Source organism: Syngnathus scovelli, chromosome 8 (assembly GCF_024217435.2).
Source record: "Syngnathus scovelli strain Florida chromosome 8, RoL_Ssco_1.2, whole genome shotgun sequence".
In the NCBI taxonomy this organism is placed as follows: Eukaryota; Metazoa; Chordata; class Actinopteri; order Syngnathiformes; family Syngnathidae; genus Syngnathus; species Syngnathus scovelli.
Window position 1 is genome coordinate 18,921,131 of NC_090854.1, and position 16,180 is coordinate 18,937,310.

Here is a 16,180-nt window from a genome sequence, read left to right on the forward strand (position 1 = left end):
CATACGAAATGAGCATAACGCATTGTTGGTGTGTTCCCCTCCCCCCAGAAAAACCAAGCCCACCGGCAAAGCTTGCTGTTACTGATGTGACCAAGGAAAGCGTAACCCTGGCTTGGGTCAAACCCGAGCAGAGCGGAGGCAGCAGAATTACGGGATATTTAGTGGAAGCGTTAGAGAAAGGCCAGGAGAAGTGGGTCAAGTGCGGCGTAACCAGGTCCTTGCAGTACACCGTGTCTGGTCTGAGGGAGAATGTCGAGTACTTCTTCAGAGTCCGAGCTGAGAACCACGCTGGATTCAGCGATGTCAAAGAAATGATCACCCCGGTGTTGGTCAGAGACCAACATGGTAAGTTATGGTGACATTTTTGATTGAATCAAGCACATTGTGTCTTTGTATTTCACCAAAGCCGAGAGATTCTTCAGTTTCCTCAGATATCAAATTTAGTGTTGCAATTCTCTCTCCTCATTTCCCAAAGAATCTCCTGAGGTTGTGATGAAGGACTTCCCCCACAACACAGTGTATGTCAGAGCTGGCTCCACCCTCAAATGTGAGATTCCGTTGACAGGCAGGCCACTGCCCAAGGTGTCCCTCTCCAAGGACAATGTGATACTCAAGTCAACCATGAGGTTCAACTCCGAGGTCACTCCCGACAGCATTAGGATCACGCTCCGTGAGAGCGTCGCAGGAGACGCTGGGCGTTACGATATCCTCGCTTCCAACTCGAGTGGCACCACCAAGTCCTTTGTCAACGTTGTGGTTCTGGACAGGCCCAGTGTTCCGCTGGGGCCCGTGGAGCTGTTTGACATCACGGAGGACAGCGTGAGTCTGAAGTGGCTGCCGCCTGCTTATGAGGGTGGCAGCGCCATCACAAACTACATCGTCCAGAAGAGGGAGACAACCACGGCCAGCTGGACAGACGTCTCGTCTGCTGTGGCTCGCTGTACCATCAAGATCCAGAAGCTTACAACCGGCCTGGAGTACCAGTTCAGGATCAGGGCCGAGAACAGATATGGAGTCAGCGAGCACATTGACTCGCCGGCTGTTTCCGTTCGCCTGCCTTACAGTATGTGGTCATCAAGGCTGTTGATTGTTTCATTTTGGCCCTTTGATGTCTGATCACGTGTGACCATGACACCAGCCTCATAACTCGTTGTCTTCCCGCAGCCTTGCCTGAAGCGCCGTCCACTCCGGAGATCACCGGTGTGACCAGGGAGACCATCACTGTAGCCTGGAAGGAGCCCAAGTCGGACGGAGGCAGTCAAGTCTTTGGCTACCATCTCCAGATGAAAGACAGGAACAGCATCCTGTGGCAAAGAGTCAACAGAATGGTCATCCGGGCCAGCCACTTTAAGGTCACAAGCATTCACGCCGGACTCATTTATGAGTTCAAGGTGGCGGCAGAGAACGCCGCTGGAATCAGTGAATTCAGCAAGGTTTCCGATGCAGTGCTGGCAATTGATGCCTGTGGTGAGTCACGGTGCCGGCAACCCGGCTCCTTTGGACTCTTTTTACACTTGCTGTTGTCTTATCAGTGCCATCTGTTCCCTGCAGAGCCACCCACCGATTTACGCATTAGCGATATCACCAAAAACTCCATCAGCCTGGCCTGGCAGGTGCCCAACTTTGATGGAGGATCCCAGATCACAGGCTACTTGGTGGAGAAGAGAGAAGGAGTCAATGGCAGGTGGACCAAGGCAAACCTAACCAACATCAAAGATACACGCTACACTGTGACTGGCCTGACTAAAGATCAGACCTATGAGTTCAGAGTCATGGCCAAGAACGCCGTAGGCTCGGTGAGCAATCCTTCCATGACAGCTGGACCCGCCACATGCGTCGACACCTTTGGTACGTAAAAGCGCAGTCAAAATGTTCAACTGCTGAGTGTAGGTTTTCATCGGAGGTATGTATTTCTTCTCCTTCAGGTGCTCCAGAAATAGAAATACCAGCAGAGTACTTGAACGAGTTGAAACACAGGGCGGGCTCGGATGTCCAACTCAAGTTTAACATCATTGCCAAGCCTGCTCCCACCATTGAGTGGCTGAAGGATGGAAGAGAACTCAAACCCAGTGCCCAACTGTCCTTTAAACACACCTTTGAGTCCACAAGTGTGTACCTGAGGGACACCTCGCGCCTAAACTCTGGTACCTACGAGGTCAGGCTGAAGAACTCCTTGGGTTCAGCCTGTGCAGTTGTCAGATTGCTCATCCAAGGTACTTCAAATCAATTTCCGTATTTGTTTCGTGTTCAAAGATCATCATTATCTGAGGTCCCAATCGCAAAACATCCTATGATTGCCACTTACAGACAGGCCAGGTCCCCCCGCTGGAGAGATCCAGTTCAAGAAGGTGACCGCTGACAACATCACCATCATGTGGTCTCCTCCTTGTGACGAGGGTGGTGCCATGGTAACGCACTACCTTGTGGAAAAAAGGGAGACCAGCAGAGTCATGTGGTCCATCATCTCGGAGAAACTTGTCGACTGCATCGTTAACGTGCCCAGACTCATCCAGGGCAACGAATACGTATTCAGAGTCCGTGGTATCAACAAGTATGGCGTCGGTGACCCTCTGGAATCGGCGCCCATCGTCGCAAAGAACGCTTTTGGTAGAAAACGCAATAAACGACGCATGAATTGCCACCTCGGTCAGATATTAACCGATGGCTCGTTCATTTTCGACAGGTCCTCCCAGCGAGCCATCGAAGCCTCACGTCTCCATGATCACCAAGTCAACCATGACGGTACTTTGGGAGAGACCAGCTCTGGATGGTGGCAGCGACATCGACGGTTACTACCTGGAGAAAAGGGAAAAGAAGAGTCTTCAGTGGTTCAAGGTCGGTTTGTGGATCGTTTTGCCGCGAGTCACCGGTAGTGGCTGCAAAGCTAATGGTAATAATGGCCGGTTGCGGTCTATTGCGCAGGTGGTGAAAGGCACAATCCGAGACACCAGGCAGAAGGTCAGCGGGCTTGTGGAGAACAACGAGTACCAGTACCGAGTATGCGCTGTCAACAAGGCAGGAGCAGGAAACTACTCGGAGGCCTCCGAATTGTACAAGGCCTACGATCCTATCGGTACACTTTTGCACTTATTCCGACACGTCGCCTTTCCCGTACCACAGCTGATAGACCCCTGGTGTCTCTGCCTTTAGATCTCCCTGGCGAGCCATCCAAATTACGTGTGGTGGACTCAACCAAGACCTCTATCACCCTCGGATGGGAGAAGCCTGTGTATGATGGTGGCAGCGAGATCACGCATTATTTCCTGGAGCAAATGAACTCAGAGGAGCGAGAATGGGCGACAGTCAACCCGCAAGTTAAGGCCTGCGAGTATGTGGTTTCTCACCTCAAACCAGCAACCTACTACTTCTTCAGAGTTTCTGCAGTCAATTGCAAGGGCAAGGGAGAGGATATCAAGATGTACCAGCCTGTGCAAGCCAAGGATATCCTGGGTTTGTAACCTCGCATCACAAACGCAAAACTGCCGAGAGTAATAAGGTTGGCTCCTTCTGACGTCTGTGTGAAATTTCTCTCTTGACAGAGGAGGCTGACGTTGACTTGGATGTTCCCATGACCACCCACTATACGGCCCGGGCAGGGCGTGACGTGGAGGTGTTTATTCCGCTGAAGGGACGTCCCGCCCCTGGCGTTACCTGGCGCCGCGGGGAGCGCAACATCGCCGCCGACACCCGCTACACCATCGCCAGTACCGAGCGCGCTACCACCCTTCTAATTCCCAAGGTCACTCGCGACGACTGTGGCAAGTACATGCTGGAGATTGAGAATGGGGTGGGAGAGCCCAAGATCATAACGGTTTCCCTGAAGGTGCAAGACAGTCCGTCCGCCTGCCAAAAATTGATGATTAAGAATGTGTCCAGAGGTAACTTGACGCTGAGCTGGGAGGCTCCCCTCATTGATGGCGGCTCCCCTGTCACCAAATACATTGTTGAGAAGAAGGGCTCCACCATGAAAGCGTACCAGTTGGTCACGGACCAGTGTCCCAATACGAGCTATAAGGTGTCGGGCCTGGCGGAGGACATCGCTTACTTCTTCCGGGTGTCAGCTGAAAATGAGTTTGGTGTGGGTGACACCTGCGAGACCTTGGAGCCTGTCAGAGCCACTGAGACCCCCGGTGCAGTTAAAGACCTGGTCGTGCTTGACTCCACAAAGACCTCCGTCACTCTGCAGTGGACCAGACCCGACCATGACGGCGGCAGCCACATCTCTGACTACGTCATCGAGAAGAGAAACGAGAACAATGTCAGCTGGACTTTAGCTACAACTTGTAAGCGCTGCACATGCGAGGTGACGGAGCTGGAAGAGGATTCGGAGATGAACTTCAGGGTCTATGCAAAGAATGAGAAGGGCACCAGTGACTTCTCACAGATCGGCCCAATCACGGTGATGGACTTTGTCATTTCCCCCGAGGCCTGCCTCAGTGACTACCCCAACGGAGAGCTGGCCGTTCGTGTGGGTCAGAACATCCACATTGAGCTGCCCTTCAAGGGAAAACCCAGGCCTGCCATCAGTTGGCTGAAAGACAATTTGCCTCTTAAGGAGAGCGAAAACGTCCGCTTCAGGACCACTGACAACAAGACGGCGGTTACAGTCAGAGATGCCAAGAAGGAGCACGCAGGCCAGTATACCTTGGTTCTGGACAACAGAGCTGTAAAGAACTACTTTGACATCGAGGTGACCGTTCTCGGGCCCCCCTCTGTGCCCGTTGGCCCCATCCACTTTGACGAGATCAAGGCCGAAACTATTATCATCTCTTGGAATGAGCCCAAAGAGGACGGAGGCGGCGAGATTACCTGCTACAGTGTGGAGAAGCGTGAGACTTCCCATGCCATCTGGAAGATGGTCTGCTCAAGTGTGGTCAGAACATCGTTCAAGATTCCAAACCTGGTGAAGGGAACTGTGTACCAGTTCAGAGTCCGTGCAGAGAACAAATATGGCGTCAGTGAGTCACTCATCTCCACAGAGGTCCTTGCAGAGCATCAATACAAACCTCCAGGTGCTCCTGGAAGGCCAGTGGCCTACAACGTAACCAGTGACGGCATGAGCATTCGCTGGGAAGCGCCAGAGTTTGATGGTGGCTCGCCCATTCTTGGCTACCACGTTGAGAAAAAAGACAGGAATAGTCTCCTGTGGCAGAAGGTCAACTCCACCATCATCTCCAACACAGAGTACAGGATCATCAGTCTTTTGGAGGGTCTCGAGTACTCCTTCAGAGTCTATGCAGAGAACAATGCTGGACTCAGCCCGGTTAGCGAGCAGAGCAAGCACGCACTCGCTATCGCCCCTGTCGGTGAGTACCTGTGACCTGTATGTTTAGAATCGTACATCGTATCTGTTAGATGAAGCAACGTTTGATTTGACGAATCCTTAGATCCACCTGGCACCCCGACCTGCATCGACGTGACCCGAGACTCGGTCACTTTGACGTGGGATATCCCCAAGCGAGACGGAGGTAGCAAGATTGTGGCCTACAGCGTGGAGAGGCGCCAGGGCAGGGGGAAATGGCTGCGGTGCAACTTCACTGACATCAGTGAGACACAATTTGCAGTGACCGGCCTGTCTGCTGGAGACAGATTTGAATTTAGGGTGATCGCCCGCAATGCCGTGGGCACCGTTAGCCCCCCGTCCAACTCCTCTGGATACATCACGACCAAGGATGAGAGCAGTATGCATTCTAAGATTGAAAAAAAAGACACTTTTCCCATTACAAATGCTAACTAGTCCTCTTTGCAATTTGTAGTCTCTCCTGAGATCGAATGGTCCCCAGACCAGGTGCTGACGCTGAGAGCCGGAGAGAATGTCAAGCTGAGCTGCAACATCACTGGTCGTCCAGTACCGCAAGTTGTGTGGTACAAGGATGGAAAAGAAATTGACAAGAGGACCACGATGGACATGGAGATTACCGCTGGTATCGGGACCAGCGGCGTGTTTGTTCGCGATGCAAACAGGAACCACCGTGGCGTCTACACCGTGGAGGCCAAGAACAGCTCCGGTGCCAAGAAAGCCGACGTCAACGTCAGAGTCCAAGGTTGGTGCATTCTCACGCCGTCGCTCCTTGACAAGCGCACAAGCCCAAGTGTGCGTATTTGGAGCGTTTACCATCCCTTGTCTTTTCAGATACCCCTGGACCAGTTGAGGGTCCCATCCGGTTCACTGGCATCACGGCCGAAAAGTGCTCAGTGTGGTGGAATCCCCCGGAAAACGACGGTTGCGCCGCCATCACCCACTACGTCGTCGAGAAGAGGGAGACGTCTCGGCTTTCCTGGGCTTTGGTCACCCCCAAATGCGAAGCCTGCTCATTCAGCGCGACCAACCTCATCAAGGGCAACGAGTACCAGTTTAGAATCTCTGCTGTCAACAAGTTTGGTGTTGGCAAACCACTGGACTCGGTTCCCTTCATTGCTCGGATGCAATACAGTAAGAATTGTTGCGCTGTAATGTTTCTTCCTCATCTCAGCCTAATGTTAATGTCTGTTCTTGCGCACAGCTGTGCCCGAGGCACCCGGTACCCCGGATTCTACACATGTCACCGGCAACAGCATCACCGTGTGCTGGACCAGGCCGAGGTCAGACGGCGGCAATGAGATCAAACACTATATCTTGGAGAGACGTGAGAAGAAGAGTCTGCGCTGGGTGAAGGTTTCTGCAAAAAGGCCCATCACAGAGCTCAGGCATAGAGTCACCAACCTCACTGAGGGCAATGAGTACGAGTTCCGTGTCATGGCGGAGAACGGCGCCGGTGTCGGACCGGCCAGTGGCACATCCAGGCTCTTCAAATGCAGAGAGCCTACCAGTGCTCCCAGCGCCCCGACCCTAATCAAGGTAGGTTGGCATAGAGACAGCAAAAATCGGAATCAGAATCTGCTTTCGACTTTAGATCTCCGCAGAATGAAAGCGCAACTGGTTCAGTAACTGTGCTCTACTCTGCTCTGTCTCCATCAGGTTATTGACTCCACCAAATCCTCTGTCACCCTGGAATGGACCAAGCCAGTCTTTGACGGCGGCCTCCCAATCATTGGCTACAATATTGACATGTGCAAGGCCAGCCTCGAAGAGTGGCATCGAGTAAATACCCAGATTTGCTTCCACAAGCGGTACACTGCCAAGGGCCTGGTTGCCGGTGAGCTTTACAAGTTCAGGGTCAGCGCTGTGAACGGATCTGGGGAAGGTGAATCGTCAGTGATGCCCAGCGCCGTGCAGGCTCTCGACAGGCTAACGTCGCCCGAGTTCGACATCGATGCCGACTTCAAGCAGACGCATACAGTGAAAAATGGCGGCACCCTCTCCCTTCACGTGGCTTTCCGGGGCAAACCGACCCCTCTGATCACCTGGTCCCGAGTGGATAGCGAACTGCCAGTGATGGCCGATATTAAGAGCACAGATTCCCACTCGACTCTCACCATCGAGAGCTGCACGCGCTACGAGGCTGGCAAGTACACGCTCTCCCTAGAAAACAACAGCGGGCGCAAGTCCATTACATTTACTGTTAAAGTGCTGGACACGCCCGGACCTCCAGGCGCCGTCACCTTTAAGGATGTCACACGCGGAGCATTAACCATGATGTGGGATGCCCCGAGCAATGACGGCGGCTCGCGGATCCAACACTATATTGTGGACAGACGCGAGGCTAGCCGCCTCACGTGGCAAGAGGTCAGCACCAAGTGCACCCGGCAGATGATCAGGATAACCGGTCTGGACATAGGGGTGTCGTACCTCTTCCGAGTCATTGCTGTTAACCAGTACGGCGAGGGGGAACCTCACGAGATGAACGACCCCATCGTGGCGACCGAAGAACCCGCTCCGCCAAAGAGAGTCGATGTTGTCGACACGAGCAGTTCGACAGCCTCGCTGGTGTGGCTCAAGCCTGAACATGACGGTGGCAGCCACATCAGAGGTTACATCGTGGAGTTCAGAGCTGAGGATAAACAGTTCTGGTCTGTCGCAGGGGAGACCAAGTCCCTTAAGATGCTGGTGGAAGGTCTGATTGAAGATACAGAGTATGAATTCAGAGTCAAGGCCAAGAACGACGCGGGCATCAGTGAGCCTCAGGCGACCTTAACCTCGGTGCTCATCAAAGAGCCTCGGATCGAACCCACCGCCGATCTCAGCGGTATCACCAACCAACTCATCACCTGCAAGACCTCCAATACCTTCACCGTTGACATTCCCATTAGCGGCAGGCCGGCACCCAAAGTCACCTGGAGGCTGGAAGAGATGAAATTGAACGAGACAGACAGAGTTTCCATCAAGACCACCAGAGAGAGAACCACTCTGGTGGTAAAAGATAGCAAGAGAAGTGACAGCGGCAAATACTACCTGACTCTGGAGAATGCTGCCGGAGCCAAAACCTTTACTGTGACTGTGATGGTGGTCGGAAGACCCAGCCCTCCCACAGGCCCTGTGGTGGTTTCCGGTGTATCCTCCGAGTCCTGCTCGTTGTCCTGGTCCGAGTCCCCTGACGACGGCGGCACAGAAATCACTAATTATATTGTGGAGAAGCGCGAGTCGGGCTCGGCCTCCTGGCAAGTGGTCAATTCCAGCGTGAAGAGAACTACCATCAAGGTCACTCATCTGACTAAGTACATGGAGTACACTTTCAGGGTTTGCGCTGAGAACAAGTTTGGAGTCAGCAAGTCCATCGAGTCTGCAGCCGTGATCATTGAACATCCTTTCGGTACGTTCTGATCGTGCTTCGCGCGTTACCTAGAATGTTCTGCGTTTTTTGGGGTAAAATGATGATTTCCTCTGATGAACTCCTGCAGTTCCTCCAAGTCCTCCAACCCGTCCGGATGTGGTGACTGTGTCCGCCAACGCCATCGGCATTAAATGGGATGTGCCCTATGCCGATGGCGGTAGCATGGTGACTGGTTACTGGATTGAGAAGAAAGAGCGTAATACCATTCTGTGGGTGAGGGAGAACAAGCTGCCCTGTCTGGATTGCCACTACAAGGTGTCCAGCCTGATTGAGGGTCTCGAGTACCAGTTTAGAGTCTACGCCATGAACGTCGCCGGAATCAGCAAGGCCAGCGAGGCCTCCAGACCAGTGGTGGCGCTCAACCCTGTCGGTGAGTAGCAAGCAGCCTGTCTTTTTAACACATGCAAAGCTTTAATGCTCAATAATGGCCACAATCAAGGGTCGTAATTTCTAGTGTAAAGACCCGTGTGCAATTATAAAACTTCTCCTCCTACTCTCCTCAGATCCTCCCGGTCACCCTCAGGTGACAGACATAACTCGCTCTTCCGTGTCACTGTGCTGGACCGTGCCCGAGAACGACGGTGGCAGCAAGCTTGTCGGCTATGTGGTGGAGAGGAAAGTCTACAGTACTGACGAGTGGGACGAAAACCGCTGGCTCAAGTGCAACTACGCCACCATCACGGAGAACTACTTTACCGTCACCAACCTGGGAGAGGGAGAAACCTTTGAATATCGCGTCATTGCCAAGAATGCCGCCGGGGTCCACAGTGCTCCATCCGTATCCACTGGACCCGTGACCTGCAAGGACGAATACTGTAAGCTCTAAAATGGAGAATGTCGTGCTTAATTTCATTGGCTCTTTCAGTTTCAGTTGGCCCTGACTTGGAAGCAGATTTGAACAAAAATTGCCTTTCTTCACCTTCAGCTCCTCCTCGAGCAGAGCTTGACAGCAAGCTGACTGGCGAGACCATTGTTGTCACCGCCGGCTCTGATCTCGTCCTGGATGGTGCGGTGGGTGGTAAACCGGAACCCACTGTTTACTGGTCCAAGGGCGACAAGATCATGGATCTGGGCGAGAAGTACTCACTGACCTACACAAGCACAAGAGCAATGGCTGTCGTTAAGAACTGTGACAGATTTGACACAGGCAGATACACTCTGACCGTCAAGAACGTCAATGGAATCAAGACGGCGGCTGTCACCGTTAAAGTCCTGGGTCAGTTGACTAAACCGTTACCGTAACTAGGGTTGTTGTTGTTGTTTTTTTTTTTTTTTTTTTGCGGAAGGTGTGCCACACATTTGGACTTGTGTATTCCGAAACAAGCCATCAAAATAGAAAGGCACCACTTACAAATCTGCGCGGAGTGCTTGCACAGTCATCGAAAGGTGATTTAGACACTCTGAACTGACAACCTTTTGGTGTCTCACAGACACTCCTGGGCCCCCAGCTGATAAAATCGTGATCAGCAGAGTGACGGAGGAGAAGTGCACCGTGTCCTGGAAGATCCCCCTGGAAGACGGCGGTGACATTGTCAGCCATTACGTCGTAGAGCGCCGTGAGACCAGTCGTCTCAACTGGGTCATCATGGAGACCGAGTGCAAGAGCTTGTCCTGTGTCAGCACCCGGCTGATTAAGGGCAACGAGTACGTCTTCCGAGTGCGGGGAGTCAACAAGTATGGACCTGGCGTTCCACTGGAATCGGAGCCGGTCATAGCCAGGAATGCTTACAGTAAGTGTATGCAAAGCCACTTTCTATTCAGCACACACATGCACGCAGTTAAGGTGCATGCAGCAGAAATAGCGTATTGACCCGGATATAAGACAACACTGATTGTAAGACCACCCTCTCTTTTTCAAGACTCTAGTTTGAACACAGACTTTTTGAACACCAAATTTCATTTTTAGACAGAAAATCATGACAGCATGTCTGAAACAAATGATAATAACAATATATTTGAGAGAAAAAGCGTGTTCTTTTGCCTCATTCACAAACTGTCTATTACATCTTAACATCTGAACATTTAAATATGTCAACTAAAGTGCAATCACATTTGTAAATGAATGGCTTCTGGTTTTTGAAATGTAAATAAACCAATCTACTGTGGTAACACAACGAAATTGCAATAACTGCATTAACCATCAAAGTGAAGTCGAACTGTAACTTGCAACAAATCAGAATAAGGAAAAACATTGCAATCGAATAATGCCAACTGCTCCCGCTATTGTTGGGGAGCCCGAGGATAGGGTAGGGGAGGGAGGGTTAGGGTTGGCTCGGATGCTTATGCTCTTTTCGCCCCCGGTGTCGGTCAGAACACAGGAGGAAAGACGTGGTTCAGTTATGATGGCTTTATTGACTGAATTATTGGCAAAGAAGTAACAGGCACTGTGGCTCACAGGGTGAGTGAATGTGATTCTTGTGTGAAGCGTGTGTGTGGTTTGTGGGGGCAACAGACAGAAATACAGCACTTGTGACGTCACACAACACAAACGAGTACACGGACGGCACACATTACATAACTGACTGCGCGTAACGGTTCCGCTATACTAAATAACCATGAATGAAATACTCTCGGCAACACACCAAACATAAGTCATGGAGAACACAAAATACATTTGCTGGCAACCGTTAGCCGCCGCGGAGCTGCGCAACGACTACTCGTACGACGCGAGGAAAAGCCAAAGGAGCGCGCCGAAGCTGCCGACCGAACGGCGCGCACGCGCACTCACACGAAACAAACAGCCGTCGGACAAACGGCCGGCACAACAGTCGACAGTAGTAACAATGAAACGTACAAACTCACTTTGTGTCAACGACGCACACGATCACAGCAACATACTCAGTGGATACCAGCGACCTTTAATTTACCGCTGCGCACAAGCGCCAACAATCACGATAAGCTGAGGTAACCAACATTTTAAAATCAACATAGGAACCTTTCGAAAGGCTATTTTTCTTTTTCTTCTTTGTGACAGGGGTTCACTTTGGCCTGGGAGCTAAGGTCAGCATTCGCTTTAAAAATATCTGGCGCCATCTAGTATTGTGAATGGGTGTAATGTCTCGACCCCGAATGCAAGACGACCCCCGCTTTTTTAGTCTTGTTTCAATGCAAAAAAAAACACCGTCTTATAATCGGGCCAATACAATAGGTGTAGTCCCTTCAGGCTTAGGCCAAGACACAAACAGTAGGTACGTCATAAGGAAATTTCAAGTTTATTTTCAAGAAAGTTCCAATGGACGTCAGTCAGTCAGTCAGTCAGTCAGTCAGTCAGTCAGTCAGTCAGTCAGTCAGTCAGTAAATGGGTCACTAAATAAACAAATGACACAGGGCAAGTGGAGTCGTACAAGTTGGAGTTCATTTTTGTGTCTATTTTGTCTCTACTCCAGCTTTGCCATCGCCACCGGGCACACCAGAGGCCACGGCCGTGGGCAAGGAACACGTCATTATCGAGTGGATGAAGCCAGAGAGTGACGGAGGCAGCGAGATCAAAACTTACCTCGTGGACAAGAGGGAGAAGAATAGCACCAGGTTTGAGCAACACACACTTCAACCTGGAAGGATGCTGCTCATGATTCCGCTCATGATTCCGTACGGTTTCAAAAGAAAAACATCATCGGAGGGCTTTCGATAGTATGACGTTTTGCCACGGGTTTCCATGGTACTTACTCTTGAGTTGACTTTGCCACGTCCAAGTTTCCAAGTCTATTGTCAAATTAGCTCACATTCATTGCTCTTTCTTTTTTAACTCCTGTTTTTTGTATTTTGCCTCTGCCCGTCGTCTATGTTCTCGTCGTGCTCCTCACACATGCTGGTTCCCCGTTTTGCAAACCAGGTGGACGCGGGTCAACAAGACTTACACCATCTACGACACGCGCCTCAAGATCACGGGCCTGCTGGAAGGAAGCGAATACCAATTCCGTGTGACGGCCGTCAACGCGGCGGGAGACAGCCAGCCCAGCGACGCCTCGCCATACATCCTCCTCAAAGATCCCAGCTGTGAGACTCTCTTTGTTTGTGGATCTATACCAAACTGTGTTTTCCAAGTCACACATCAGACAGATTGAAGGGTGCAAGGCTCAATTGGACAGGCTTCAGCTTTGATTCATTTATAGAAACATGTTTTATTTTTGAAGTATACTCAGCGAGGATGTATTATTTTTGTATATAGAGCGTATGTCAGTCAGTCAGTCAGTCAGTCAGTCAGTCAGTCAGTCAGTCAGTCAGTCAGTCAGTCAGTCAGTCAGTCAGTCCTGCTATCTAATTTCTATAGCACTTTGCAGTACAACCTTGACTGCCACTAAGAGAACACGTACAGTATATCGAGTCTAGACAAATGAGCATTCAATGTCGAGTTTTCAATACAACGAACAAATGTGAGAGTAAACCCGAGGACTGGCAGAAAAGCCGAGTGAGCGTGGTGGTCATCTCCCGACCCAGAGGTCAAAGTGTCCCTGAGCAAGACACCCCTGATCACCTCCGAGGTGCATTTTGAACAGCATCCTAAATTTTGCTTGCGTCCCCTTGTAGACACCCCAGCTCCCCCATCAATGCCTCGCATCACAGACACAACAAAGCACAGCATCAGCATGACTTGGACCAGACCCATGTACGACGGTGGCTCGGATGTCACCGGCTATGTGTTGGAAATCCTAGAGGAGGGCTCCGAGCAGTGGTATCGCGCCACAGCCAAGGCTCTCAAGACCAACGAGTATCTGGCCGGCGGTCTTGTCGCCAATAAGAAATACAGATTCAGGGTGGCAGCTGTCAACAGCAACGGCACCGGCGAGTTCAGCGAACCCAGCGCTGAAATCGAGCCCCTGGAGAGAATTGGTAAGTCTTGCGCAGAGGACATTGTTCATGATCCAATCTGGCTCTGATGACACCGCCTACTCGCAGAAATGCCTGACCTGGAATTGGACGAGGACCTGAAGAAGACTGTTTGTCTTCGTGCTGGAGGAACTTTGCGACTTTTTGTGACTGTTGGCGGACGCCCAACACCGGTTGTGTCCTGGAGGAAGACGGGCGTGGAGCTGCAGAGCCGCGGCTTCCTGGAGACCACTGACAGCTACACTATGCTGATTGTGGAGAAGGTTGACCGCTACGACTCTGGGAAATACGTAGTGGAGGCAGAGAACCCGTCAGGCAAGAAGTCTGCAACCATCCTGGTCAAAGTCTATGGTAGGTGAACACCCAAAGATTCTCGGAATACAGCTTCGAAACTGGGGTCGAATTGAACTCTTTCTATTCATCCCCTGCAGACACTCCTGGTCCTCCAGCTTCTGTGAGAGTGAAGGACTATACCAAGGAGTCAGTTGTCATCACCTGGGACGTCCCAACTATTGACGGCGGCGCTCACGTCAGCAACTATATCATCGAGAAACGAGAAGCCACCATGAAGTCTTACAAGACTGTCACCACAGAGTGTCGAAAGACCCTGTTCAGGATCACTGGCCTGGAGGAGGGTGCGCACTACTTCTTTAGAGTACTACCAGAGAACATCTATGGCGTCGGTGAGCCCTGCGAGACAGCTGAGGCTGTGCTGGTGTGCGAAGTGCCATCGGTGCCTCAGAGCCTCCAGGTCATTGACGTCACAAAGTCTTCGGTCACTCTACGATGGGACAAACCCATGCATGAAGGCGGCAGCAGGCTGACGGGCTACATTATTGAAGCCTGCAGGGTCTCAACAGACAGGTGGACCACAGTGGTCACCGTCAAGGCCTCCATCTCCCAGTACACTGTCGAGTCTCTCACCGAGAACGACCAGTACTTTTTCAGAGTCCGAGCTTGCAACAGCAGAGGAAGCGGTGAGGCCGTGGACGTCGTCAACCCCGTCACCGTACAGGAACTCAAAGGTATGTCGGCCAAGAGACGCAAACGTTCACAGCTGTAGAATGGTCCCCCACCGTTATCGTTTCACGTGACGCATCCACCCACCTCTGTGTTTGCCTCCAGTCACGCCAAAGATCGACATGACCAGCATTCCTCAGAGAATTGTCTACGTCCCCAGTGGTAAACCCATCGATCTCAACTTGCCAATTACGGCCAAACCGCAGCCTGTCTGCTCCTGGTTCTTTGGCGGTGTCCAGCTAAAAGACAGCCTGGAGCGCATCAAAACAGAAAGCAATGGCAAATACAGCCATCTGGTCATCCGTGAGACCACCATCGACGACTCAGGAGACTACATGCTTGAGGTCAAAAACGCCATGGGTGTGGCAACTGAAGTTATTAAAGTGGTCATTCTAGGTAGGCTGGCAGAAGCTCCGAATCGACCCCAAAGTGATTTTCGAGTATTTGCTTGCAGTGTGAGGACCTGGACCCCTCTCTTCATGTGCTATTTCAGACAAACCCGGCATACCGGTCGGCCCCATGAAGATCGTCGAGGTCGATGGCCAATCAGTGACAGTCAGCTGGCAACCTCCAGAGAAGGATGGCGGCGCTAACATCAGCGGATATGTGGTGGAACAGCGTGATGCTCACCGCCCCGGCTGGATCACAGTCTCAGAATCGGTGACCCGACCGTGCTTCAAGTTTACCCGTCTTTCTGAGGGAATAGAGTACGTGTTCCGTGTTGCCGCCATGAACCGCTTTGGTGTTGGTGGCTTCCTCCAGTCGCAAGTGGTGGAATCTAAGAGTGCCAAAAGTGAGTGCGCAAACTGACAACGCCTTCAGCAGCAACGTTTGATTTGCCTACGATTTTCCCCCCTCCTAATTCGTCTGTGGTTGACTTGCGCAGCCATCCCTGGACCTCCGAGCAGACCGGAGGTACTCGACGTCACTCACGAGGGCATGACCCTCACTTGGCATCCGCCGGAGGACAACGGTGGCTCCACCATCACCGGTTATATCATTGAGCGCAAGGAGCCTCGTTCTGACCGATGGCTGAGGATCAACAAAAACCCAGTGACCATGACCAGGTACCGCTCTTCCGGTCTGATCGAAGGCCTGGAGTACGAGTACCGCATCACAGCCATTAACTCCAGAGGAACGGGCAAACCCAGCGAGACCTCTGCCATCACTGTTGCCATGGACCCCATAGGTACATGATAAACCTACACACTTGTACTTGTGAAGAAGTCCATCTGACCGACCCTATATGTATTGTTGTGAAATAGCGCCACCAGGTCCTCCAGTTCATCCCAAAGTCACAGATACCACCAGAACCTCCGTGTCTCTGGCCTGGTTGCCTCCTGTAGAGGAGGGTGGCTCTGTGGTCACCGGTTACTTTGTTGAGATGCAAAAGGTGGACCAGGTGGAGTGGACCCTGTGCAACACCACACCCACCAAAATGTGCGAGTATACCCTCACACACATGCCGCAAGGTGCAGAATACAAGTTCAGAGTCATCGCCTGCAATGCTGGTGGCACTGGAGAACCCGCAGAGATTCCTGGGGTTGTCAAAGTCCAGGAGATGCTCAGTAAGATCAATTCATGCGATCATTTGTACAGTGTCGTACATCATTTTCCGCATT

At 51.7% G+C, this 16,180-nt stretch overlaps 1 protein-coding gene across 13 annotated transcripts in view; it reads left to right on the plus strand.

The window, feature by feature from the left end:
- Nucleotides 1–16,180, plus strand: part of ttn.2 (titin, tandem duplicate 2) — a 163,952-nt gene that overhangs the window by 135,978 nt on the left and 11,794 nt on the right. For all 13 annotated transcript variants that reach the window (XM_049728281.1, XM_049728286.1, XM_049728282.1 and 10 more), the window contains 28 exons: nt 49–345; nt 476–1,063; nt 1,165–1,467; nt 1,552–1,848; nt 1,926–2,213; nt 2,308–2,607; nt 2,684–2,835; nt 2,923–3,073; nt 3,151–3,450; nt 3,540–5,306; nt 5,388–5,681; nt 5,757–6,044; nt 6,134–6,433; nt 6,504–6,838; nt 6,959–8,690; nt 8,779–9,081; nt 9,215–9,526; nt 9,637–9,927; nt 10,142–10,441; nt 12,098–12,239; nt 12,544–12,707; nt 13,239–13,541; nt 13,608–13,889; nt 13,970–14,563; nt 14,664–14,954; nt 15,052–15,351; nt 15,445–15,747; nt 15,824–16,126. In XM_049728281.1, the coding sequence (XP_049584238.1) occupies nt 49–345; nt 476–1,063; nt 1,165–1,467; nt 1,552–1,848; nt 1,926–2,213; nt 2,308–2,607; nt 2,684–2,835; nt 2,923–3,073; nt 3,151–3,450; nt 3,540–5,306; nt 5,388–5,681; nt 5,757–6,044; nt 6,134–6,433; nt 6,504–6,838; nt 6,959–8,690; nt 8,779–9,081; nt 9,215–9,526; nt 9,637–9,927; nt 10,142–10,441; nt 12,098–12,239; nt 12,544–12,707; nt 13,239–13,541; nt 13,608–13,889; nt 13,970–14,563; nt 14,664–14,954; nt 15,052–15,351; nt 15,445–15,747; nt 15,824–16,126 (11,280 nt within the window). The remainder of the gene's footprint in view (nt 1–48; nt 346–475; nt 1,064–1,164; nt 1,468–1,551; nt 1,849–1,925; nt 2,214–2,307; nt 2,608–2,683; nt 2,836–2,922; nt 3,074–3,150; nt 3,451–3,539; nt 5,307–5,387; nt 5,682–5,756; nt 6,045–6,133; nt 6,434–6,503; nt 6,839–6,958; nt 8,691–8,778; nt 9,082–9,214; nt 9,527–9,636; nt 9,928–10,141; nt 10,442–12,097; nt 12,240–12,543; nt 12,708–13,238; nt 13,542–13,607; nt 13,890–13,969; nt 14,564–14,663; nt 14,955–15,051; nt 15,352–15,444; nt 15,748–15,823; nt 16,127–16,180) is intronic.